The sequence below is a fragment of the Schistocerca piceifrons genome, chromosome 4, assembly GCF_021461385.2.
Source record: "Schistocerca piceifrons isolate TAMUIC-IGC-003096 chromosome 4, iqSchPice1.1, whole genome shotgun sequence".
In the NCBI taxonomy this organism is placed as follows: Eukaryota; Metazoa; Arthropoda; class Insecta; order Orthoptera; family Acrididae; genus Schistocerca; species Schistocerca piceifrons.
The window spans coordinates 196,039,558-196,065,263 of record NC_060141.1 but is presented as its reverse complement, the minus strand read 5'-3'; the positions used below and the strand labels follow the sequence as shown (position 1 = coordinate 196,065,263).

Below are 25,706 nucleotides of genomic sequence, written 5' to 3'. Positions count from 1 at the left end.
AGAATGACATGCTGCCTTCTGTTATCTAGGAACTCTTCAATCCAATCACACAGTTGGATGTGATGGTCCATATGCTCTTACTTTATTCATTAAACGACTGTGGCGAACTGTATCGAACGCTTTGCGGAAGTCAAGAAACACGGCATATACCTGGGAACCCGTGTGTATGGCCCTCTGAGTCTCGTGGACGAATAGTGCGAGCTGGGTTTCACACGATCGTCTTTTTCGAAACCCATGCTGATTCCTACAGAGTAGAGTAGATTTCTAGTCTCCAGAAAAGTCATTATACTCGAACATAATACGTGTTCCAAAATTCTACAACTGATCGACGTTAGAGAATAGGTCTATAGTTCTGCACATCTGTTCGAGTCCCTTCTTGAAAACGGGGATGACCTGTGCCCTTTTCCAATCCTTTGGAACGCTACGCTCTTCTAGAGACCTACGTACGCATGCAGTTCTGATACACATTGAAGTTTCCAGACCACAGTACCGTGGCAGACGCCATCGAGAAGCCATAAAAATGTGGAACAGCCCAGTGATAATTGGATATGAATCACACCTTTTCTTGTGGCTCCTCCAGCTGCGTGCCTGAGCGTTGTGAAGCGGGGATTTCAGTGTGTACCATGATTGCGGTCACTAAAAAAAACACGTAACTTACTTTTTTCGAGGTTATAATTAAAACTTCATGACTACTTCTCGTATTTTTTGTCGCAGTGTTGGACCAAGTACCAAGAAATCAGAAATAATCGTGTTAGTGACTGAGAAAAACTGAGGCTGTATAAATTGATGATAAGATCGCCATTGAGGAGCATGAGAATTTTCACGGTATTAATAGCAGGAGCGTGGTAGCTATACAGACAGAAGAAAACATTTGGGGGTGGGGGGGGGGGAGGGAAGAGAGATTAGGAGCCGCTGTCGTGGGGATCCTGGTGCTGGCCCAGGCAGTCGTGCCTCTTGACATTGTGGCGGTGCTGCCCCGAAGGTACCAGGGCCGAGGCCGGAGGCGTGGGCGGCGCCGGTGTGGACGTGGACGCCGGAGTGGGCGAGGGCGAGCGAACGGCCCTGGAGCGGCGGCGCTGGACGCGCGAGCCCCGCCTGGAGACGGGGCTGGCGGCTCCCGCCGGCACAGCTTCCGCCGCCGCCACCGCCTCGCGGTTCGCGGCGGCAATGGCAGGCAGCTCCCTCAGTACCAGGCTCTCCGTGCTGCCCGGTTGTGAGGGGTACTGCCTCTCCTCCTGCAACGAAAGCGCCACTCGTGCTGCTTCCCAGGAACTCTGTCACAAAGACGCACACTTTGTTTGGTTCAGCCGGGAGCTGATGGGTTGACCTTTCCCCAAACCACCTGTCTTTGGAACCTATCAGGCTGACGTAAGGGCAAGTTATTTTGTCACAGCGGCAAGTTTCTTCCACCACCTGTTAGAAACTTAAAAAAAAAAAAAAACGTCAGGAAGAAGCACTTTGCAGATGTGTTCTGCCAATGAAAATTCCTGCCTTTATGTTCCTAGGTATAGAATGCAAGTTGTGGGACCTGTTGCGTGGGGGTGATGTTTTAAGAGTGTTACGTAAGTGTCGCCCGTTTCGGCCATACACACGCCATCTTCAGATATGTTTTCTGAATATGGTTGCGACAGCTCTAGCTGATGGGGATAACTGCGTTTTAGCGTGATTTTACCGAAAATAAATACGAGGAGCGTTCGATAAGTAATGCAGTACTTTTTTTCCTCGATCAATGGCGTCTGTAACGGACATGTGTTCCAAGCAGCCTTGGGCGAAGACCAGAGCATCGCAGATACTCATAAGCTCTTGCAGCATGTCTACAGAGACCTTAAATGAACATAAGCATGGTGAGTCGTTGGCGAGTCTTTTGTCATCAACGGTCGGCCGTGGTGGCCGAGCGGTTCTAGGTGCTACGGTCTGGAACCGCGTGACCGCTACGGTCGCACGTTCGAATCCTGCCTCGGGCATGGATGTGTGTGATGTACTTAGATTAGTTAGGTTTAAGTAGTTGTAAGTTCTAGGGGACTGATGACCTCAGAAGTTAAGTCCCATAGCGCTCAGAGCCATTTTTTTGTCATCAGCGCAACAAGATTGCTCAAACCTGTCTGACTTCTCGCCTGCCGGCTGGCCGCACACAGCTGTGACTCTTGCTAAGTTGGGACGTGCGGACATTCTCATTCGAGGTGATCGACGGATCACAATGAAACATCTCGCTGCACAACTGGGTATCTCTGTTAGTAGTGCTGACAGACTCGTCCACCAGTTGTGGTACTCTTATGGTGTGTCCCCGCTGGCTTCCTCGCCTCGTAACAGAAGGCCATAAAAACCATCTGTTGACCCAAAGAATGATGCAATCCGCGGGAAACAGTACGTGGTTGATGGGAAGGTTACTGAAGCAGAAGATGTTGGCTCCGGCGTCGACCAGTAGAGTGGTACCATGCGGTCTTACAGGCTCTTCTAGTAAGGTGGCGTAAGATCGTAGCATTGAACGCAGATTATGTTGTAGACAAAAGTGTGGGGAATAATATGGTGTTTTGGAATCCTGAATAAAACTAAACAAAAAGTGTTGCATTACTTACTGAACGCCCCCTCGTAAAATAACTTTTCACGTGCAGAATATCATTCTTCCAACAACGCTTGTCAAGAGTTTTGATCCCATGAACCACGGACCTTGTCGACACGGATAGCAGTACCGTACGGTACCCACAACATAAGGATGTCTTTTGGGAGGCCAGACACAAGTGTGCCTCCTGAAGAGCGACAGCAGCCTTTTCACTAGTTCCTGGGGCAACACTCTAGATGACTGATCTGGCCTTGTAACATCAGCCAACGTGGCCTTGCTGTGTTGGTGTTGTGAACGGCAGAAAAGATGGGAAACTACGGCCGTTATTTATCTTTAGGACATACAGCTCTGCTGTATGATTAAATGATGATGGCACCCTGTTCAGTAAAATATTCCAGAAGTAAAATAGTCACACATTCAGATGTCCCGCCAGGGACTGTTCAGGAAGATGTCGTCATCAAAACCAAACATGCTTTCTATGGGTAAGAGCATGCATTGTTAGACCTCTTAGCTCAGTAAGTAGATTAGAAAATTTAAAAAGGGAACTGGATAGATTGAAGTTAGACACATTGGAAATTACTGAAGTTCGGTGGCTGGGGGGAACAAGACTTCTGGTGGTCACGTAAGTGCAAGTTTATACACTGGTGGAAAAAAACGCCGACAGCAAGAAGTAATTAATGTAGAGCAATGAAATTTCTGGAATACATTTGTCCAGGAAACGTATTTAATGATTAGCGTTGGAAGATCACAGGTTAACGTAGGCACGAGAAAATTCACTGCAAATTTGAAATGCTGGTACGTCAGTAGTAAGTCTTGTAACAGCCAGAATGTTGAATGCAAGCGTTAACATGTGTATGCATTTTGTTGTGTAGGTGCTGGATTTCAGTTTTTGGGATGAAGTTCAATGCCTGTTGGACTTGATCGGTCAGTACGGGGACTGTTAATGCTGTTTGTGTATGACGCTTGAGTTGCCGCCTGATGGCGTCTCATTCGTGCTCGAATGGTGACAGATATTGTGATCGGTCAGAGCAAGGCAACCTGTCGATCCTCAACAATATGGGAATTGTGAGTCCGCCTCGATGCAAAACACTTTGTTATTTGTTTACTTATTTATTCCCCAAACTAGTTTCAGCAACAAATATCGCCATCATGAGCTAGTTCTTTAAATCTTATTTATTACACGTTACGGCATGTTTCTAAGAATTGTTGTCGCTGTTAGCGGCATATTCTCTGTGCTTTTTCTGTTGCCGTTTTTCTCAGCGTACGTCATGTCATCCGGAAGTTCGTTTGGACGGCATGCGGCTAATTCTAGACACAGAGAAAGCACAGAAAATATGCCGCAAACAGAGACAATAATTTTAAAGAAACGTGCCGTAACGTACAATAAATAAGATTTAAGGAACCCCACTGATGATGGCGATACTTGTCGCTGAAACTAGTTTGGGGAGTAAATAAGTAGTATTGTTGTTTTTCTATGCAAACACCGATCAAATGGAAGAGTTCCAAGATAAAATTACTGTCGACCCCTCTGTACAGCATGAAGGATTAAACTGTCGACACAGTAGAGCATAAAGGGCTACAACAGTGGTATGCGTGCGAGCGATATCTTGTTGGAAAATACTCTTTGGAATGCTGTTCATGAACGGCAGTACAACTGGTCGTATCACCAGACTGACGCAAAAATTTGCAGCCAGCGTACTTGGAATAACCACGGCAGTCCTCCTCCTGTCATACGAAACCTCTCCCTAGATCATAACTCCAGTTGTGAGTCCAGTGTGTCTAGGCCGCAGACATGTTGGTTGCAGGTGCTCACCTGGCCTCCTCTTAACCAACACAGAGCCATCACTGGCACCGAGGCAGAACCGACTTTTACCAGAAAACACAATAGATCTCCCTTCCACCCTCCATTCGGCTCTTGCTTGACACCAGTGAAGTTGCAAACGACGGTGGTTTGGAATCAATGGAACACACGCTACGGGGCATACGCTGGGAGCTGTCCTTGAGCTAACCGATTTGTAACACTTTGCTGATAAGTATGATGCCAACTGTTGTAGATGCAGTACGATGTGCCACACTACGGACTTGGTAGTGTCACTTGTCCATCCGGAGCCCTGTCTACTTGCGACCGTACCTTCCCGTGATCATCGCTGCCAGCTGCTGTAGAGTGGCTACATTCTTGCCAAGTCTTTCTGCGGAAGGAACATCTAGCTTCTAACAGCTCTGTTACACGATCTTGTTCAAACTCAGTGATATGCTGACAATGTCGTCTTTGTCGCATTCTTGACTGACATCCACTCACTACGTCCAATCTCAAATATAAATGACGCTCACGACCGTTACAGCGCGTATTTAAAGCAAACATGATTTACATCCTCATACTGGCATTACTAGCACCACTCTTACACAACTGGCGCGAAATTTGAACAGACTTCACCATTCAAATGTAGAAACACACCTACCAACTTTTGTTTATCTCAAACAACTGCTTCTCAGTGGATTTCTTTCCGTCAATATAAATAAAAAAATCAAATAGGGGTAACGAAGGGCTAATAATAATCATTCTGATAATGAATAAGAAAGTAGAAATGCATTATTGCGAACAGCATAGTGAATGCACCATTGTAGCCAAGATAAGCATGTAGCCAATACCAAAGCCAGTAGTACTCGTTTTTATTGCCATCTAGCACTGCAGATAATGAAGAGACGCAGACAATGTATGATGAGATACTATAAATTATTCTGTTAGTTAAGGGAGCAAAAAATTTAATTGTAATTGGGAATGGAATACGATAGTAGGAAAAGGAGCTGTAGGAAAAATAGTGAGAAGATATGGGCGGGAGAAAGGAATGAAAGAGAAAGCCACCTAGTAGAATTTTTTGTAGAGCATAATTTAATCATCACAAACATTTGGTTTAAGAATCAGAAGGCTATACACTTGGAAGAGACATAGAGACACTCAGAGGTGTTAAACTGGTTGTATTACGGCAAGACAAATACTTCGGAAGCAGATTTTAAACTATAAGACATTTTCAGGAGCAAATATGGACTCTGACCATAATTTTTGTCGTGAGAAGTAAATTAAATCTAGAGAAATTGAAAAAAAAAAAGTAGGGAATTAAGGATATGGGATCTGGATCATTTGAAAGAACGAAAAGTTGTTGAGAGTTTCAGATGGAGCATTAGTCAATGTTTGATTGAAACAGGAAAAGAAATAGAGTAGAAGATGCGTGGGTAGCTTTGAGAGATGAATTAGTTAAGGCAGCCGAGGATGAAATAGGTAAAAAGACAAGACCTAAAAGAAATTCTTGGATACTACAAGAGATACTGAATTTAATGGACGAAAGGAGCAAATATAAAAATGCAGCGAATTAAGCAGGCAAAAGGGAACACAGATGCACATCCGATCATGGGAACACACTGGTGAATTCTTGAAGGTATACCGCGTGTTATTGTGGTCTCCAGTGCGAAGACTGGTTTGATGTAATTTCCATCCCACATCCTGTGCAAGCCTCATCTCCGAAAAGAAATGCAACGTGCATCCATTTGAATCTGCTTTATTTATTCATCTCTTTGGCTTCCTCTAGAGCTTTCCCCTCCCCCCTCTCCCCGCCCCTCCCCCTCCCCGCTCCACACATATACTTCCCACCAATACAAGTAGTAGTAATACTACGTGCCACTTAAATTACTACTACTGGTACTACCACATGTATTCATATCGTCATCATCACAGCAACTACCTGTAAAGCTATTATTACTGCAGTATCTGTTGCTACAACTGTACCATAACAACAAAATAGTATTTTAAAGTACTGAAAGCGACTATTTGGAAATTATTTGTAGCAGAAACTGACGTTTTACTCACTGCTATTCTCCTGTCGAAGAACGGCGCAGAAGCGGGCGCCATCGGGCCACTGGAAACACATATTACTTTCGTTAGACGAAGGAAGAAATGACAATTGGGATAGCAAGAGTAAGCCATTACAGTCTCAGTTTCACCGATTTATTTACACTATGTCGAAAAAATGGCCGTGTTTTTCGAATGGACAGTAGCTATGGCAAAGAACATTAGTGGATTAAACAAGAAGAGGAAGAATGTGGTTGAAAAGGTGTAGTGCCTCGAGAATTCCGGAGAAAATTCTAGACACACTCGTATTTTCACCGTCTCGAGCAAACGTTATCTTAGAGATAAAGGTGGTAAGGTAGAAGTATGTCTACTGCCCCACAATTATGTGTGTGCCGGACGGACGTGTATCCGACGGGCGATAGATGCGAGCAGGTAGTCAACGAGCCCGTCCCAGAAGTTTTTACGTACCGCGCATGGAGTAAACGCATCGTATTCTGTGAAATTAAAAAACACTGTTGGTACAAACATTTGAAGGTTGTTGAAAGAAGAGACTTTTATTCACTCTCGCACTTACTGCCGTAAAGTCGGGACTGTTATCTTGTTAAGCTTGGAGAGATTTATACATTGTATGTATGGAAAGGTAATTGTAATAGAGTCTGTCGGTGCGGAAGGTGTCGATCTTGCGAGAAATGTTTAGTGTATGAAAACTGCTACGTGTTATGAAAATACAGTGTTCAAAGCAGACTCGAGTGTATCGAGTTATTTTAAAGTATAGAAAATTCCTCCAGAGTAGCATCTACTCTTCGGAGAAGAAGATGAGCTGAATATCACCACCTGTTATCCTGAGAGAAGATCGGCTTTCAGTGATACAGCTGTAGCAGACACTGTATGTGCCGTTTGACGCAAATATGAGTGCTGTTGGTTAATTTAAGCTGCGGTATTGGGTTCCTGCCTAATCACAAACTCTAAAATCGTCATCTATTCTTGGAAAACAGTGAAGAATGAAGTATTTTTGACAAACATGATTGCTGCTCGTTTCACTCGCAGTAATTTAAGTTGTGCTGTTAGGTTCCTACACAACCGCATCTTTGAATATCGCCACATGTTCTTAAAAACCTGTAAGGCATTTTTGACAACCGAGCTGTGCTATGTAGCCCCAGCCTAACCTCATACTCTCATATTGTAACATAATCATAATAAATTGCAAAGTATTTATACCTGTACTATTAGGTTTCAAGTTGATGACATACGCGATAGCACATTATTTTTCTCGCGTAGTAGTGTAAATTGACGCTGTGGCATTACATTCGTGCATAACGACATTCTGCAAACTATAAAAAAGACTTGATCCACATCAGATAACAAGTGAGTGAAAAGACTAATGGAATGAAGAACGCAAACTTATTACATATCGATAAACGTTTGTTACTGTTCGAAATGAACAACATACTGGGTGATCATAATTAAAGTGCAGCTACTCACAAAGGTCCAGTGAGTGCTGTGCTTATTGTATGACAGCGAAACATGGTTGATATTTTCGTGCCTTAAAGCGGAACCGATTTACGCCAGAAAAGCAAATAGTTCCAATTTGGGCCACCAGATGAATGCAAGCAAGACGTATAGAAATGTTCACATGTGTAATGGATTAGGAAGGGGTGTAGGCGGAAAAGGTCAAACAAACGTGAAAGACGTAATGCTGATTTTATTATAAAGCGCCGCTTTGTTCAATATGAGTCCCAGAGACGACGGCTAGATGCTGCAGCCGTAAAACGACGTGATCAGCAGTTTGCCCACAGTGTAATCGGAGCAACTTGTTCTTGCATACGTGTCGCTGGTAAATGCTTTCTTGTAGATATGCTGGTAAATGCTTTCTTTTAGATATGCCTTGAGCCAAAAGTCACATGGTTTCAGATCAGTTGATGATGCAGGCCATGCTTCTGGAAAACCTCTGGAAATAAAGCATTCGTAGAAGGTTGCATAGATTTTCTATTGAGCGAGCGACATGAGGTGTTTCCCCCTCATGTGTGAAAACAGTGATTTTCACACAGCAGTGCTCTTCCAAAGCAGAGATCACATGCTGTACAAAGATGTCTCAATAAAGTGCAGACGTCACAATACAGGCGACAGGCCCTCTGGATGTATTGTCTGGACACGTGTCATCAACTTCTTTTCGTGCCAAAAACCGAAGAGCGAATTGAGAACGTCGCTGCGACTCGTCAGGTTTACTTGCTGCACAGTCTAGATCTTTTACGGGTACTAGCGTTAAACAAGACCACAAAACTTACGCTACTGTTGACCTTGGGATGGACAGTTCTAGCGGCACTGCGCGTGCACTAGCTCTACCCGGCGCACGTGCAGCACGGTCAATTACAGCAACAGCAACGTCGTCAGTAATTTCCACCGGGATAGGACTCTTCCTCTTCCAGGTTCCACATGAGGCTCACCCTTGTTTTCGAATTTCATTATCACCTTTTTTAAGCCATTTCATGATACCGAGCCTTCTCAAACCTTTGAGTCGACAGTACTCTCTCAATGCAGCACTGCAGTTGTTGCCTTTTGCGGAAAAGAATTTCACTAACAGCGCACGGTCACTCTTCTTGATTGTTAGCCCGTTCACTGGCGTTATGGCTTGCCGAATGAGAGCTTGGATGCCATACCGTCATACAAACTGTATAAACGCCAAAATTGGAAGTAATTTTTCCCCAGCGTAAATCGGCTCCCCGGTAACGCATTAGCATTTCTTCCTGGTTTGGCTGCCGTTCAAAAAACGTTCAAACGTATGTGAAATCTTATGGGACTTAAGTGCTAAGGTCATCAGTCCCTAAGCTTACACAGTACTTAACCAAAATTATCCTAAGGACAAACACACACACCCATGCCCGAGGGAGGACTCGAACCTCCGCTGGGACCAGCCGCACAGTCCATGACTGCAGCGCCTGAGACGGCTCGGCTAATCCCGCACGGCTTTCGCTGCCGTACGATTGTTTTTCTTTTGTTTTGTTTTAGGGCGCGAAAACTAGGGTCATAGGCGCCCATGTCAGAACTGTAGAACACAAAAAGAAAGAGGAGTTAAAAACGACTACACGTTAGTCCCAATCGATGGAAGAGAAGAGAGCTAAAAAAAGTGTGTTGAGAAAGGTCTATAAAATACGCCGTAGAGAAACGGAGGTGATGACCTGAAAATTAAATGGCCTTCGCCATATTGCTACGACAGATAAGAAGTAAAACGCAGTCGACAGCCCACGCGTCGTACTCTAAAACGGCGGGTAACTCAGATAATTGCAGCCCACACTGAACCTCCGTGATGTGATGCACTTTAATTATAACCACCCAGTATGTAGCTCGCAAGAAAAATACAAGTAGCAAACGAAGTAAATAAGAAAACACATTTACATAAGATAATGTTGTTCATTGGTCGTAAACACTTATGGCTCACACAGAAAGAGAGCGTATCGAATTTATTTATTTATTTATTTTTTTGTCGTGTGACTATGGTCTTTCGTAGGGTAGACCGTTCACCTGGTGCAAGTCCTTCGATTTGACGCCACTTCGGCGACTTGCGCGTCGATGGGGATGAAATGATGATGATTGGGACAACACAACACCCAGTCGCTGAGCGGAGAAAATCTCCGACCCAGCCGGGAATCGAACCCGGGCCCTTAGGATTGACATTCTGTCACGCTGACCACTCAGCTACCGGGGGCGGACAGCGTATCGATTGTACGGCAAAACAAAACGTGTACCTTTACTAATCGTAAGTAGGTGAAAATTAGTCTGACCTGCCGTTGGTGACGGGGGACTCTTCGTTGGTGTCGCGTATGGTGTACTTCTCGGCCGCCGCCCACGGGGACTGCTTGTCGTCCCACTCGGACCAGCGCATGGAGCCGGGGCTGCGGCTGCCGTCGTGGCGCGCCTCCTCCACCTGCCGCCGCTGGGAGGCGGCGCCCCTGGTGGCCGCGGCGATGTCCAGCCTGGGCCGCGGCGCCTTGGCCGGCCTGCCCGCCTGCCGGTCCACGGCCAGCCTGCTCTTCCTCTCCGCGGGCCGGCCCAACCTCGCGGCCTCGCCCGCCGCCGCAACCAGCTGCTCGGCGCGTACCTGCACCGCGACGTCGCTCGTCTGCGAGCTACTCTGTAAGGCGTTCCAGTTCCCCGTGCTCTCTATGACGATGGTCGGCAGCCCGGAGGGGCCGGGCAGCACCCTCACCACCGTCTGCTGAGCGGGCTGCTCGTCTGTTTGCGTATCCGCCTCCACTTGCGGGCTCTCGGAGGGATCCGCCACTTCTGCGGCTGTACCGGCAATCGGTTCTTCGGTGGGTTCGTCTAGTACGACGTGCGGCCTCGGAGTGCTGGTCTGTGAGCTTTTGGAAATGAGAAACGCCGACCTGTCCACTTGGATCGCCGCCTCCTTGGTGTCAATCCTCTTGGCGCGACGGGATTCCTCCTCGGAGCTGGACCTCTGTTTGTGAAATCGCCTCCAAGGAGACAAGCGTTTTCGCGGCGGCGGCCCTGGGGTTGCTTCTTCGTCCTTCTGCTCTTCTGCCGTCGCCTGCTCGTCGGCGACACGGGACTCGTCACTCCTCTCTTTGCGTTTCCGCCAGCAGGGAGAGAAACGTTTCCGCGGCGGCGGCGTTTGGCTCGCCGCTTCGACCTTCCGCTTTCGACTGTTCGCCTGCTCTCCACTCGTCCCCGGCTCTCCAGTCGTCACCTGCTCGGTGCCAATCCATCTGCTAGAGGACGCGTGGGGACAACTGGAGTAGTCGGTACAGTCGCAGATAACGGCCGCGGCAGGCTCTTGCTGACTGGGCTCACCGCTTTCGGGGTCCGGTTGGGCAGCCTTCGATTTGAGGTCGGTGGGCGACTTCCTGAGGTAGAGCACGGTGTAGGAGCGCCGCCGGGCGGAGTAGAGCAGCTCTTCGTCCAGGTGCCAGCGGGCGACCCCCTTGGGCGCCGCCTCCAGCGGCAGGCGCCGCACCGAGCAGCGCGTCCTCGACGCCAACCCCGACGCCGACGCCGGCGAGAAGGCGTCACGCACGTAGTCGTCGAGCGCCTCGCGGACGATGCGGTCGTCCCGCAGCGCCGAGACGGCTGTGCGCTGCGCGGACGCGGACCTCCGGCGCCGCTGGAACCACTTCCAGCGCCGGAACATGGCGAGCGCGCTCTGTCATCGCAGGCTCGCACTCTTTCTTTTTCCTTTTCACCACAACCTAATTTACATTCTTCAACGGAAAAAATTTTGCCCCACGCTTGTTTTCCGCCGGAGACGTCGTCGCGTAGCAACGGACTAACACGTCCGTGGGCCGACTCCCATTATAGTCTTGGCGCAACGTAGAACACTGCAAGTTAGCTGAAACCTTTGCATAATATATATATATATATATATATATATATATATTTGAAAACTGAATAAATCACGGAATAATGTAGATAGAGAGGTACAAATTGACACACATGCTTGGAATGACATGGGGTTTCATTAGAACCAAAAAAATACAAAAGTTCAAAAAATGACCGACAGATGGCGCTTCATCTGATCAGAATAGCAATAATTAGCATAACAAAGTAAGACAAAGCAAAGATGATGTTCTTTATAGGAAATGCTCAATATGTCCACAATCATGCCTCAACAATAGCTGTAGTCGAGGAATAATGTTGTGAATAGCACTGTAAAGCATGTCCGGAGTTACGGGGAGACATTGGCGTCGGATGTTGTCTTTCAGCATCCCTAGAGATGTCGGTCGATCACGATACACTTGCGACTTCAGGTAACCCCAAAGCCAATAATCGCACGGACTAGCCTTGTCTTAAAGATAGGATATATTTCAACTTTTCCGTTATAAAAGTGTTGGATTAGAATGTCTCTTCTTCATCATTTTCTTCCAGCAGTAAGTCAACAACAATTCGCTATCACTCATTTGAAAAAGGCACGTGTATTTTCACGAAACGGTCACGACTGAGCTGCAGGCTACAGTACCTGCTGTGACGCGTTCGGCGACTACGCCCACAAACAAAGTACTTTGACTTCTATTTCCTTCGTACAGTAGTGAGATACGGCTTTCGCTCCAACTATTAAAAATAATTTCCGTGTACTAGCTACATTTAGTTCGCACCAGCCTATCACCTGAAACGAATCAAACGTAAAGATGCCAGCGACAATATTTTTTACTGTAAACCCTTCAAAATTTATGCTACATAGCACTTGCAAAATATCACGATAACTAATCGACAAAATAGACACTTTATCATCAAGCTATAATGTGAAATTGCAAGCTATGCAAAAATCAACTTTTTTTGCCAATTAGTTTCCTCAGAATCGAATGAGAAGTTTTTATAGCGAAAAAATGAAAACACACACACAAAATCGAAAGAAGTGATTTTTATTTATTTAGACGCCGCCAAGTGCCAACAGTCGTGGCGTGAAGCGCGCCGCGTGGCAGCTTTCTGTCTGGCTGAGGCGTAGCGGCGTATAACGATCCTGCCTTGGAGGTGGTTAAGTGGGAGATGTGTCTCAGAGCTGGATAGTGACAGATGGTGACGCAAGACTGGATGCGCACGTAGTTTATGTATCAGCCGATAGAGGACAACATTGGATAGGGGACTGATTTAATTTCGATTGTGCCCACTAGAGTGCACTAAAATAATAGAATGTTTTTCATAAACTGTTCTGGTATTTTCATAAAGTGTTATTATGTCTTTTTGTGTATGTAAAATGGTATAAATGTGTTTTAGCAGTATGAATGATGCGTGAGTGAGTATTAATGTTAATATGAAGATAATTGTTTAACGAGTTATGTAGTATGATTTCGTGTGGGAACATTTCGAAGAAGTATGGATATGAACAAAGGGGATTTTTGTAGTATAGATTTGTAAAGTAAGTTTATGGTAAAGGGAAAGTTAATTCAGGTATAAATAACAATAGCAAATAACTTTATGCATAAACTAAACTTCAGAATATTAGGTAATTACGTCGGTAAAAAGTGCAGTCGTTAGGTTTACTATTTTGCGATTAGTTATTGATGAAAAGCGCGGACTGACGCGGGAGAAGGTTGTTTTGCTATTGGCTGTTGAGTAAACTGACCAATGGTAAAGCAATATTCTTCGCGCGCTTTTCTCGGCTGGTAGAGAAGACTTAAAGTATTCTAGAGAGCTGTCGAAGCCTAGCCATGAAAGAGATCGGACGTGTGTAGTAGTAGTTCCAATGGAAACGATAAGTTGCCGGATCTAGCAGTGTTTCATACATCAAAAGTGTTGGAAAGTGACGGCATAATTATTCCGATGTGTGTGTAGAAATTTCGGAATTTTTAAGTGAATTTTGTGACGAGAAAAGACATATATTCCGCGTGGCGTATTGAGCAGGTCCGTGGCTAAAAACTGTGACTGCATTGGGTACCGACAGACTTAATATTTGGCGAGCATTATCAATCAAAAACAATCAGTATTTTTGTAGCTATTACGTTTTCGGGAAATGCAACACCATAAACTTGCTAACGTGAGTGAAAGGGATTGTGAGTGACTGTGTTAAGACTAGCACGGGCTTGGCAGTGATACTTGTTCACCTGAGTTTCAGAATATATATTAATTGAGGACAAAATTTCCAAACTTTCATTTCGTGTTTCTCGCGAAACATAGATTAGTGACTTAAATTGCAGCCTGGTTCACGTCGAAGTACAGTAGGTTTCACTCGGTTTCCCTACTGATGATATGCTGAGACAATGATCACAGGTAGGTGCAGGTTCGTCGAAAAGGGACGGAAAGAACCGCGCCGCCGCATGGCCAGGTCTTCACCCAGCAGCGCCCTCTACGACACACACCGTGAAGCCGCCTACTCGGGATTATGGAGTGGACAATTCAAACACGAACGAGCCGGCACAGCTCACTACCTGTAACCGCAGGCAACATTCACATACACCACAGAATGTGCTAGCAGATATGTCTATCAAAAAAATGGTTCAAATGGCTCTGAGCACTATGGGCCTTAACAGCCATGGTCATCAGTCCCCTAGAACTTAGAACTACTTAAACCTAACTAACCTAAGAACATCACACAACACTCAGTCATCACGAGGCAGAGAAAATCCCTGACCCCGCCGGGAATCGAACCCGGGAACTCGGGCGCGGGAAGCGAAAACGCTACCGCACGACCACGAGCCGCGGACTGTGTGTATCATTGTACGACTAATAGTTCAGGAGACATAACGTCATATACACTGAGATGTGTGAGAAATTGCCGGATCATGCATAACGTTTAAATTGATTACTTCTTTAACACTAATGCTTTTTCCACTAATGCTTTTTGCAACACATTTCGCAGACAGTATCCACATGCGCCGCTGAATGTACCTATAAACATATGTCACTGTACGAGATATGTTTCAGGAGATACACTGAAGAGCCAAAGAAACTGGCACGCCTGCCTAATATCGTGTACGGCTCCCGTACACAACGTGTACGCAACCCGACGTGGCATGGGCTCGACTAATGTCTGACGTAGTGCTGGAGGGAACTGACACCATAATCCTGCGGGGCTGTCCATAAAAGCGTAAGAGTACGAGGGGGTGGAGATCTCTTCTGAACAGCACATTGCAAGGCATCCCAGATATGCTCAATAATGTTTATGTTTGCGGAGTTTGGTGGCCAGCGGAAGTGTTTAAACTCAGAAGAGTGTTCCTGGAGCCACTCTGTAGCAATTATGGACACGTGAAGTGTCACATTGTCCTGCTTTAATTTCCCAAGTCCGTCGGAATGCACAATGGACATGCACAATGAATGGATCCAGGTGATCAGACAGGACGCTTACGTACGTATCCCCTGTCAGAGTTGCATCTAGACTCATCAGGGGTCCCACATCACTCCAACTGCACACCGAGCGAGGTGGCGCAGTGGTTAGCACACTGGACTCGCATTCGGGAGGACGACGGTTCAATCCCGTCTCCAGCCATCCTGATTTAGGTTTTCCGTGATTTCCCTAAATCGTTTCAGGCAAATGCCGGGATGGTTCCTTTGAAAGGGCACGGCCGACTACCTTCTCAATCCTTCCCTAACCCGAGCTTGCGCTCCGTCTCTAATGACCTCGTTGTCGACGAGACGTTAAACACTAACCACCACCTCCAACTGCACACGCTCAAATGTGTGTGAATCTTATGAGACTTAACTGCTAAGGTCATCAGTCCCTAAGCTTACACTCTACTTACTCTGAATCATCCTAAGGACAAACATACACACCCATGCCCGAGGGAGGACTCGAACCTCCGCCGGGACCGGCCGCACAGTCCATAACTGCAGCGCCTTGGACCGCTCGGCTAATCTCGCGCGGGAACTGCACACGCACCACACCATTGCAGAGCCTCCACCAGCTTAAACACTCCCCTGCTGACATGCAGGGTCCATGGATTCATGAGGTTGTCTCCATACCCGTACACGTCCACCCGCTCGATACAATTTAATACGAGACTCGTCCGACCAGGTAACATGTTTCCATTCATCAACATTCCAATGTCTGTGTTGACGGGCCCAGCCGAGGCCTAAAGCTTTGTGTCGGGCAGTCATCAAGGGTACTTGAGTGGACCTTCGACTCCAAAAGCCCATACCGATGATGTTTCGTTGAGTGGTTCGCATGCTGACACTTGCTGGTGGCACAGCACTGAAATCTGCAGCAATCTGCGGAAGGATCGCACTTCTGTCACGTTGAACGATTCTCTTCAGTCTTCGTTGGTTCCGTTCTTGCAGGATCTTTTTCTGGCCACAGCGACATCGGGGATTTGATGTTTTACCAGATTCCTGATAATCATGGTCGTACGGGAAAATTCCCACTTCATCGCTACCTCGGAGATGCTGTGTCCCATCGCTCGTGTGCCCACTATAACACCACGTTCAAACTCACTTCACTCTTGATTACCTACCATTGCAGCAGTAGCAAGGAATCTAATAACTGCGCCAGACTCTTGTTGTCCTAAATAGACTTTGCTGACCGCAGCGCCCTATTTCTGCCTGTTTACATAACTCTGTATTTGAATAGCACGCCTAAAGCAGTTTCCTTGGAGCTTCAGTGTGTTACGTCAAATACTGAGGTACGTGAAAAACTGCCACATCGTGCGAGGTTTTTTTAACTTATTTCTTCTTTGCAACTTATTCTATTCGTATCACACTACTTCGCAGACACTGTCGACATGCCACATTGGATGTACCTGAAGAATTATATCATGGCACGATACATAGTTGAGGAGATTTGACGTCATAAACATTCAGATGCGTGAAAACGAAACTTTAGAACGAATTTCAAGACAGATACAGGTGAAATGTGCAAACAAATATGTGTGAAATTCATTAAATATTTGTGTAATACATGTACCAATTGCGTAGGAGGTCAAAACTATGGATAAGAAGCTCCTCCTAAACCCCTAGATCCATTCCAACCAAGTTTGGTACACATATCGCTTAATGTCTGGAAACAATACCGTGAGGTTAAGAACCTGCAACCTCCTATTAGGGTGGGGGTGATAAGTTTTAGAGAGAAGGAGGAGGAGGAAATGGACACATGTAGGCGGGAGGTGGAGATGGGCAGAGAGGGGGGAAGGGAAAAATGGACAGTGGGTGGGGGATGGAGGTGGTGGACACGGGGAGGGGCTTTAATAAATGAACAAAGATAGAGGGGGGAGGGTATGGACATAGAGGGGGAGGACGAGATGGTCAGGATGGGAAGGAGGAGATTTACGGGGAGGGAGGGGTGGGTAGAGGCTGATGGACAGAGGGAGGGGCAGGAGTTGATGAATTGATGTACAGAGAGGGTCAGGTGCAGATGGACAAGGAATGGGGGAATTGGGGGAGGGGGGAAGAAGGTGGACTGTGAAAGTGGTCACACGAAGGGGGGAACGGAAGCAGAAGATGGTTTAATAGAAGACCGGAATGAATACACACCCGCTGGTACTCAGCAAGTATTTCATAAACGACGCCCATTCCATATTGATTTACACTATTTTTTTCCATCATTCTTGGTGCGCAGTTTGTCTCATTGTGACAATTGGAAGCATGTAGTACTTTGATCTAAGCATGGATTGCAAGGCCATCACTTAAAGTCTAATGATCGCACAGTACCTGCTGCCATTGCGTGTATGGACAACATGCAGTGTGATCATCAACGACAGCGCTGGATGGCGATAACGCTGCTGATATTCACAGGCCATTGGTGGCAGTGTGCGGAGAATGTTCACAGTAATTAAAAAGTGCTCTTGCAAGACGGTATCACTCGTCCCTTATGAGTTGTAAAACTATAGTTGTCACTCATGAAACGTAGTTCCAGCGATTGTCAGACCGACCGTATTCTCCTGACTTGGCCCCTTCTGTGTACTGCCTATCCGCGGCTAAGAACTGCGCAGTCATCATTTCGCAGACGCCCAGGAACTATGAGCAGCTGTCCAGCGATTGATGGCACAGACCCAAAAAAGTGGTTCGAGGAGGGCCTACAGAAGTTAAAGTGGCCAAATCAGGAGAATATGGTGGGTGTGGCAGAACTTACACTTCTATTTCAAAGTCGGCAACCGTGATTTTCTGATTCGTACTGGAACGAGCGTTGCCATATATCAAGAGCACTTTTCGTGATGTTGCATACTGTCCACACACTGCCACCAATCGCATGGGAACATATGCAGTGTTTCCACAGAAACCACGTCGTCCAGCGCTGTCCTTGTTGATCACACTGCCGGCCGGAGTGGCCGAGCGGTTCTAGGCGCTTCAATCTGGAACCAAGCGACCGCTACTGTCGCAGGTTCGAATCCTGCCTCGGGCTTAGTTGTGTGTGATGTCCTTAAGTTAGTTAGCTTTAAGTAGTTCTAAGTTCAGGGGACTGATGAGCTCCGATGTTAAGTCCCATAGTGCTCAGAGCCATTTGAACCATTTTTATTGATCACACTCCATGTTGTTCGCTCGCATAATGACCGTAGCTCGGAAAATGGGTTGCGCTGGTCGGGGATTACACCTCTAGCGATTGTCCTGCCACGTACGTTTAGACCAAACTTATACATGCTTGAAATTGTAGTGATGAAACTGTAATGATGAGTCATATGGCCAACCATGGATGATGGGAAAAAATAAAGTATAAATCAACATGGAACGCCCCCTGTACATAACAGATACTCCGTTAATAACAAATATTTCATAAAGGGCTGTCCACACCTGGTACTTCTAGATTAAGAATTCTTTTGTTAATAAGACGCCGTCTCCAGTCAAAATATTTTATCTTACTGCTTTCTGGCATAATTATAGACATATTACGTTATTTCAAGTAGAAGTGCAAATCTGGAAGTTTTTCACCGATGAAGAAGCGTAGTATTTGGGTTCCAAATAAGAAACTGAAACAAATTTAAAGCACAGAAATGTCTTTTCATTTCTTAAGAGCAGAGCTGTAGCTCTGAAACACACTGGAATAAAACGGTAGGATAGAATATTCTGAGCGATTTAATCAGTTCGAGTAAAACACAGAAGTGACTGAACAGTGAACAATGCTACGCCGATTACCACCGCCAGCCTTGTCCAGGTTGAGCAGATGCTTAGTCGTTCAGGTTTAGAGTTACATATTGAATGGACGTTTAATCTACATGCCATCTTAGTCATCTTAATTTTGTTCTTCGTTACTCGACACTTTCGCTGTTGCTGGGAGACGGCTAACTAAGCTCATCTGTTGGTGGGCTGCAGGAGCATCCGGTAGCTGGCAGAGCGTAGTGGAGGTAGCGAGGCGTGTGAAGACGGCGGGTGGTCGCGGCATTAGCATAGGGGGCGGAGCGGCGGTTGGTATGCTGCGCCGCGAAATGTCAGCCAGCCAGCCAGCTAGCCAGGCGCGGCGCTCCTCAAAAACGCTTCAAACTCAGACCGCGGGCCACAGCTTTCGCATCCTCGTCAGAAAAGGGACGAAACTGGAATTCCACCGCGAGTTTCTACGCCTGCGCGACATCTGCGAGCAACGACCGACTCGTATCGCGAATCCTAATGGCAGAAGCTCCCGCTTCTGTGGCGCAGACTGACGCCGCCGGTCGCCAATACGTAGATCGGAAAAAGACTTCGGCCATTACTTCAGTAGGAAGCGTGATGGAGAGCACTTTATTTTTATGAGAGGCGTTCAATAAGTAACGGAAGAGATTTTTTTTATCGGTTGAAAAAAAATGCGAAAATTGTTGTGGGCATTGTGGAATATTCCCGCTTCAAACTCTGTAGTTTCATGCAGCCCAGTACTTCTCCCATCTATCCACTGGAGAGCACGTGACGACGTGTGTGGTAGTGACCACTTCCCCATCTTCTTGCCACTGCCCCGGCGTCAGGCCCACGGACACCTGCCCAAATGGGCTTTAAACAAGGCGGACTGGGAAACTTTCACCTCTGCTGTCACCATTGAATCTCCTCCACACGGTAACATCGATGTGATGGTTGAGCAGGTGACTACAACAATCCTTTCTGCGGCAGAAAACGCGATCAATCGCTCTTTAGGGTGCCCCGGGCGAAAGGCAGTCCCTTGGTGGTCGCCGGAAGTCACTGAAGCAATTAAGAAGCGTCAGCGAGACAATATCCACACATGCCGCTAAATGAACCTACAAAGTTATGTCATCGTACCAGACATAGTTCAGGAGTTATGTTTGCTTATGAACTAAACAGTGTACAAGACCGGTGGTTCATTTGGATTCGTGTTAAGAAAGTCAACATTTGTAATGGTTTATGCAATTTACATCATTTTCGTAACGTATACAGCCTCGCGCTCGTTTAATGCTGCTCTGTTGTGTCAGTGGTAAGGCTCAGACACGACGATGACATTCGTACATGTCGGAGGATTTTAATGTTTGACATGTACTGAAGCACAGTGGTCTGTCATACATCACTTGATAATGGCGTTATGGCCGGAATTCAAGTTGTGAAAATAAAATTTTTCTAGTCAATGGCGAATATAATGTCTTTTATGAAATCTTATCTTCTGCTTCTTTTTCCCATCCTGATCCGGCCTGCTTCTTCATCTTTTTCTTTTGCATTTTCTCACATTTTTACGTCTGTCACAAAAGTGCGCCCAGGGGACGCGCCCCTGCTGCCGTAATCAAGCTACTTCACATTCACCGACGTTATTTTCATTTCTGCCGCACATTCGCCCTTCGCTATTACGCATTGGTTCTACAAGACAAGTATTCCTGGAGCCAATCGCATTCTGGTATATGCAAAGATATTGCTGCTTATGGTCGTCTCTTGCGGGCTATGTAATACAGTCTCTGGTAACCCACCAAGGAAAGTCGGACAGCGTCCGGACATGAAGTTCTCGAATAATGATTGAAACTAGCTGTACTGGAATCCAGCGTCGTTTGTTCAACACGTGCTACCCTTTTGGACGCAAAAAAGCGTTATCTTCAGGACCCAAGCGTAACCTGCCATACACAATCGCAATGACAAAGGCCAGCGGAGTCTTAAAATGGAAACACTTATTAAGCATGTACGCCAGCATGTGCCTCGCTGCACACGATTTTGCTCGTTGCGCATGATGGCGTACAGGCTTAATAGCTGTTTCCATTTGAAGACTCCGCTGGCCTTTGTCATTGCGATCGTGGATAGCAGGTTACGCTCGGCGTCCAAACGGGTCAATAAACGACGTTGGATTCCATTACAGCTGTTGGTTTTAATTATCATTATTCAAGTACTATGTGGAACATCGTCGGAAGCTTCTCCGAAACCAGCGACAGAGGTAGCGCAGTGGCTAGTACAGTGGTCTCGCACTCGGGAGGACTACGGTCCAAATCCGCTACCGGCCATCGAGATTTAGATTTTCCGTAATTTCCCTAAGTAGCTCCAGGCAAATGCCGGGATGGTTCATGTGAAAGAGCGCGGACGGTTTCCTTCCCCCATCCTTGAAACTTTCCGAGCTTATGCTTTCTCTCTGATAACCTCGATGTCGACGGGACGTTAAACCCTAGTCTTCCGAAATCTAGCTAGGGGAAAGCTACCTCTTTACCCGTGTCTACTGCTGGCTGTACCAGCCAGCCGGTGTCGGGTAGCTCTCTTCCGAATAACCGTCGAGGCACGCGACGGCTCCCCCAAACGCGATCGCGGTGCCCGGCCGCTCTCTGGCGTTCCCCCAGTGCAGACTACAGACAGCTATTAGGACACGTGTGGCCCAACGCGGGCGTATGAGGGTAATCCGGTATTCCGGGCGGGGCGGGTCGACGCATGCGGGCAGGCCCTTTGTTTTAGAAACGTAATTGCCGCTCGCACTGTGCCGCGCCGCAATTACTGCGAAAGCTGTGCCCCTGCCCCTGCTTCCGCCGCGCCTTTGAGCGCGGTGCTGTTTGCAGTCGCTACTGAGGACGAGCTCTGAAGCAGAAACGTTCGCGCACAGAAGCCGGACGGGCGCTTCCAATGTTAATTCCCAATAGAGCAGTGCTCTTCCAACTGCGCCGGCAGCGGCGCTGCGCGGCTGTATTTACATTCGCCGGTCACTGATTGCGAAATGCGATCTGGCCATCCGATTTGGTTTTCGCACGAGACTGGAACGTACGTCGCGTGCATTATAGAATTATTCAGAGCTCTGTCCTTGACCCCGCACCTATAGCACGCACCTCAATGTGTTTGCTAATCTTCTCACTTGGTCGCGTAATGACAAAATAAGGCACATTATGAGTCATACGGAGACATATAGGCGGTCATTTCCCTCCACCTCGGTCATTCCCCCCGCCCCCCACCCCTTCCAGTCCTGTACAGTCATTTGCGGAGTATGTATGTATATTAACATGTTGACTTCTTCTGGGTCTACGCTAGAGCCTCGATGAATTTAAGGAACAAAAATAGTCGTGATTTATGGCCCTCTCATGTGTGTTTTGTGGCTACCTATCCCATGGTTGTGTCAATGCACACTGACCACTATGCCACGTGTGTCTGTGCTTGGTTTTTGTTTTAAATCACTGACGAGAATGATGTCTCCACCTTCGTTGTGAGCCGGCCGAAGTGGCCGTGCGGTTAAAGGCGCTGCAGTCTGGAACCGCAAGACCGCTACGGTCGCAGGTTCGAATCCTGCCTCGGGCATGGATGTTTGTGATGTCCTTAGGTTAGTTAGGTTTAACTAGTTCTAAGTTCTAGGGGACTAATGACCTCAGCAGTTGAGTCCCATTGTGCTCAGAGCCATTTGAACCATTTTTTTCGTTCGTTGTGCACCTAAGAACGAAAACACGCGAGTACTAGCTGTTAGTGGCGAACGAGGTAATTTAAACTAACAGTTTGGTGGAAACGTTGTTTAGATATTGACTTGTATGTACGAGGTGAGCAAACTCCCTTCCACTACTTTCCATCGTGTAAAAATCCATCGCATAAAAATCCGAAGTGATGTCTCACAGTAGAACCCGCGACTTCACCGTCAGTAACCAGCAGCACTAACAACCAGACCAAAGTGGCGGATTATGAACACCCAAGTGCTGTCTCCCTGCGTTTCTACGTGCTTAAAGCCATAATTCCGTTCCGAAGTCATCTAACGTAGCCCTCAGTAGTCTCGTGGAAAGTATATCATCTTAAAACCACAGTTCAGTCAGAATTAAAAAATCAGGATAGCTCACGTTGGATTTTAAAAGGTTATGTGGCCAACCTACAGTACCACACGATAATTAACTAAATATAAAATGTCTCTAAATTTGGTAATTTTCCATACAAATGGAGCCATCCATTAAATAATGACATCAGTGATAAATACAGATTACTTTCTTTGTTTTATAGATTTACTAACAGGGTACCTGACATTACCCGGGTATGTGTATATACAATCTTCTATAATTCCAGCTACCCTCTCCTCTCTGTCGATCTCCTCCTCTTCCATTTCTGACCATTTCTTCCACCTCTCTGTGTGTCTACCATCTCCTTCCCCCTCCTCTCTCCATGTCATCCTCCCATCTCCAACAGCAGGTTGCTGTTTCTAATCCAGTGGTATTTCTGTCCGCATAGCAAGTAATACGTGTACAAAGTTTGATTGAAATCGATCCAGGAGGTTAGTAGGAGCTTTTTGCCCTTGGCTTAGCCAACGTACGTACATCTTCCATAAGTTTAATGTATTTCACCTGAATCTGTTACGAAGTTCACCCTGCGCTTTCGTTTTCACGCAGCTCATTGTTTATGATTCCACATCTCTTGAGGTATTTGTCGTTCAATGGTATAATTTTTCAGGTATATTCAGTAGTACATGTGAGTTCTATCTACGAAATGTGTTGTGAATTGAGTTAGTATTAAAGAAGTAATAAATTAATACGGCCAGCGTGAGACAACAATTTTTCACGCATCTCTGTGTTTATGACGTCATATTTCCCGAACTATGGGTTCGATATTTTTGTGAGTGCATTCAGTGGTATCTGTGAACTTTATTTGCAAAACTGGTTGCGAATAGAGTTAGCAGTAAAGAAGTAATAAGAGATAATGCTTGATGCGGTAGTTTCACTAAATGAAGTAGTAAAGGGATAAATTTCTTTTCTGTCATCATTTCTTAGGCGGTGTCAGCGACAAGAAGTCCCGTAAAGGCTTGCAATTATATGTAAAGTTAGTTACAGGTCACCAATTTCTCTCATTCTGAAATACTGGATAGTCTGGTTATTTACGCGTCGTGATCTAAGCTTGCTTTTCACTCCCATTCCCAACCCTTTGAGTGGTAGGTAGTTCTTACCCCTCCCCCCCCCCCCCCCCCCCAATGATTCTTTCCAGGCAGGATGTGATAGGTGTACGAAGTTTGGCTAAAATCGATCAAATACGTTCGTTCTTTTCAAGGACTTTGTTAGGGCGAATACTATCGCGGTGCCCATAACTTCTCGTGTCTTGCGACATCCGTTTTGGTTTTGGAACGCCGTTCATAGATGCAGCTGGTAATCTATGACCAGACATCCTTTGCACATGATCCATAATGGACTGTTGTTTATTTTTATTCTATTCAAAGATGGTCCGACATTACACACTCTTTCCTTACACCAGCATTTATCATCTTGTTTAACAAAACACGTCCAGGTGCACTTCTATTTTGAGTTATCGTCTTGTGTGTCCCGACGGCCTTCCTTTCATTGTAGCGTCACCCTAAAGTACAATGGAAAGAAAAGTTGTGCAAGTCATCTGTTGTTACTAGCGTTGCTTCTTCTTCTGTATTGCCAGGTATCAAGAGAAAATGTTAACCATTCAGAAATTTGCCAAAACGTGCGTAGAATACCGTCTTGAAACCACACACAAGTACCGAGCGAGGTGGCGGAGTGGTTAGCACACTGGACTCGCATTCGGGAGGACGACGGTTCAGTCCCGCTTCCGGCCATCCTGATTCAGGTTTTCCGTGATTTCACTAAATCGCTTCAGGCAAATACCGGGATGGTTCCTGTGAAAGGGCACGGCCGACTTCCTTCCCCATTCTTCCGTAATCAAATGAGACCGATGACCTTGCTGTTTGGTCTCTTCCACCAAATCAACCCAACACGCAAGTGTCCCGGCACTCAAGAACGCCATGTAAATCCGATGCGGGTCTGGTTCAACTCTCTCTGTCTGTCTTTCTGTCTCCGTGCACTCGTTTCCTTCAGCTTTGCACCGTATTCCGAACGAGGAAATGAGATACCATGGAATGCTATCAGCAAAATTTTCGAATTTATTCATGATGTTGCACTATTTTTTTATTTATCTACTCAAGTCTTCCTCTTTGTATACTCGACGGTCAGTTTTGAGAAGGAATCTGTTTTCTGCACCGAATGAAATAGCAAAATGAATATTGCTTGTTCTCCGACAACAGTTCAAAATTAATTTACAGACTTTTGAGATAAACTTAAAAAAAAAAAACACACACACAGCGTGTTATAATTCGTCTTAATTCCCCTGCAAAATGCGTTTAAAACACCGCGTCTTCATCACCAGACTTCATGTCAAAGTGTTATAAGCCGCACTGTATTTAGGCTTCCTGTCAAAGAACAAGCCGGCCGCGGTGGTCGTGCGGTTCTAGGCGCTGCAGTGCGGAACCGCGGGACTGCTACGGTCGCAAGTTCGAATCCTGCTTCGGGCATGGATGTGTGTGATGTCCTTAGGTTAGTTAGGTTTAAGTAGTTCTAAGTTCTAGGGGACTGATGACCTAAGATGTTAAGACCCATAGTGCTCAGAGCCATTTGAACCATTTGTCAAAGAACAGTTTTTATAATTTCGGTTTCAGTTTAATTCTTAACTAATTACGTAGATTGTCTTTATGTAAGTACCAGAAGCGCGGTAAAGCGACTCCTTCATATGTTACCAAATGCAAATGTAAGCATTCAGCATACAATAGATAACCGCCATTCTTTGATTCATCAGTCGTAGCAA

The 25,706-nt window shown here is 46.2% G+C and overlaps 1 protein-coding gene across 1 annotated transcript; it reads right to left on the bottom strand.

Moving 5' to 3' along the window:
- Window positions 1-902: 902 nt before the first annotated feature.
- Window positions 903-11,550, bottom strand: LOC124795727 (serine/arginine repetitive matrix protein 1-like). Its single transcript, XM_047259809.1, has 3 exons — window positions 10,501-11,550; window positions 10,184-10,407; window positions 903-1,272 (listed from the first exon to the last, which is right to left on the bottom strand). Exons 1-3 carry the CDS (start codon window positions 11,548-11,550, stop codon window positions 903-905), a joined length of 1,644 nt encoding a protein of 547 aa, XP_047115765.1.
- Between the last annotated feature and the right edge of the window lie 14,156 nt (window positions 11,551-25,706).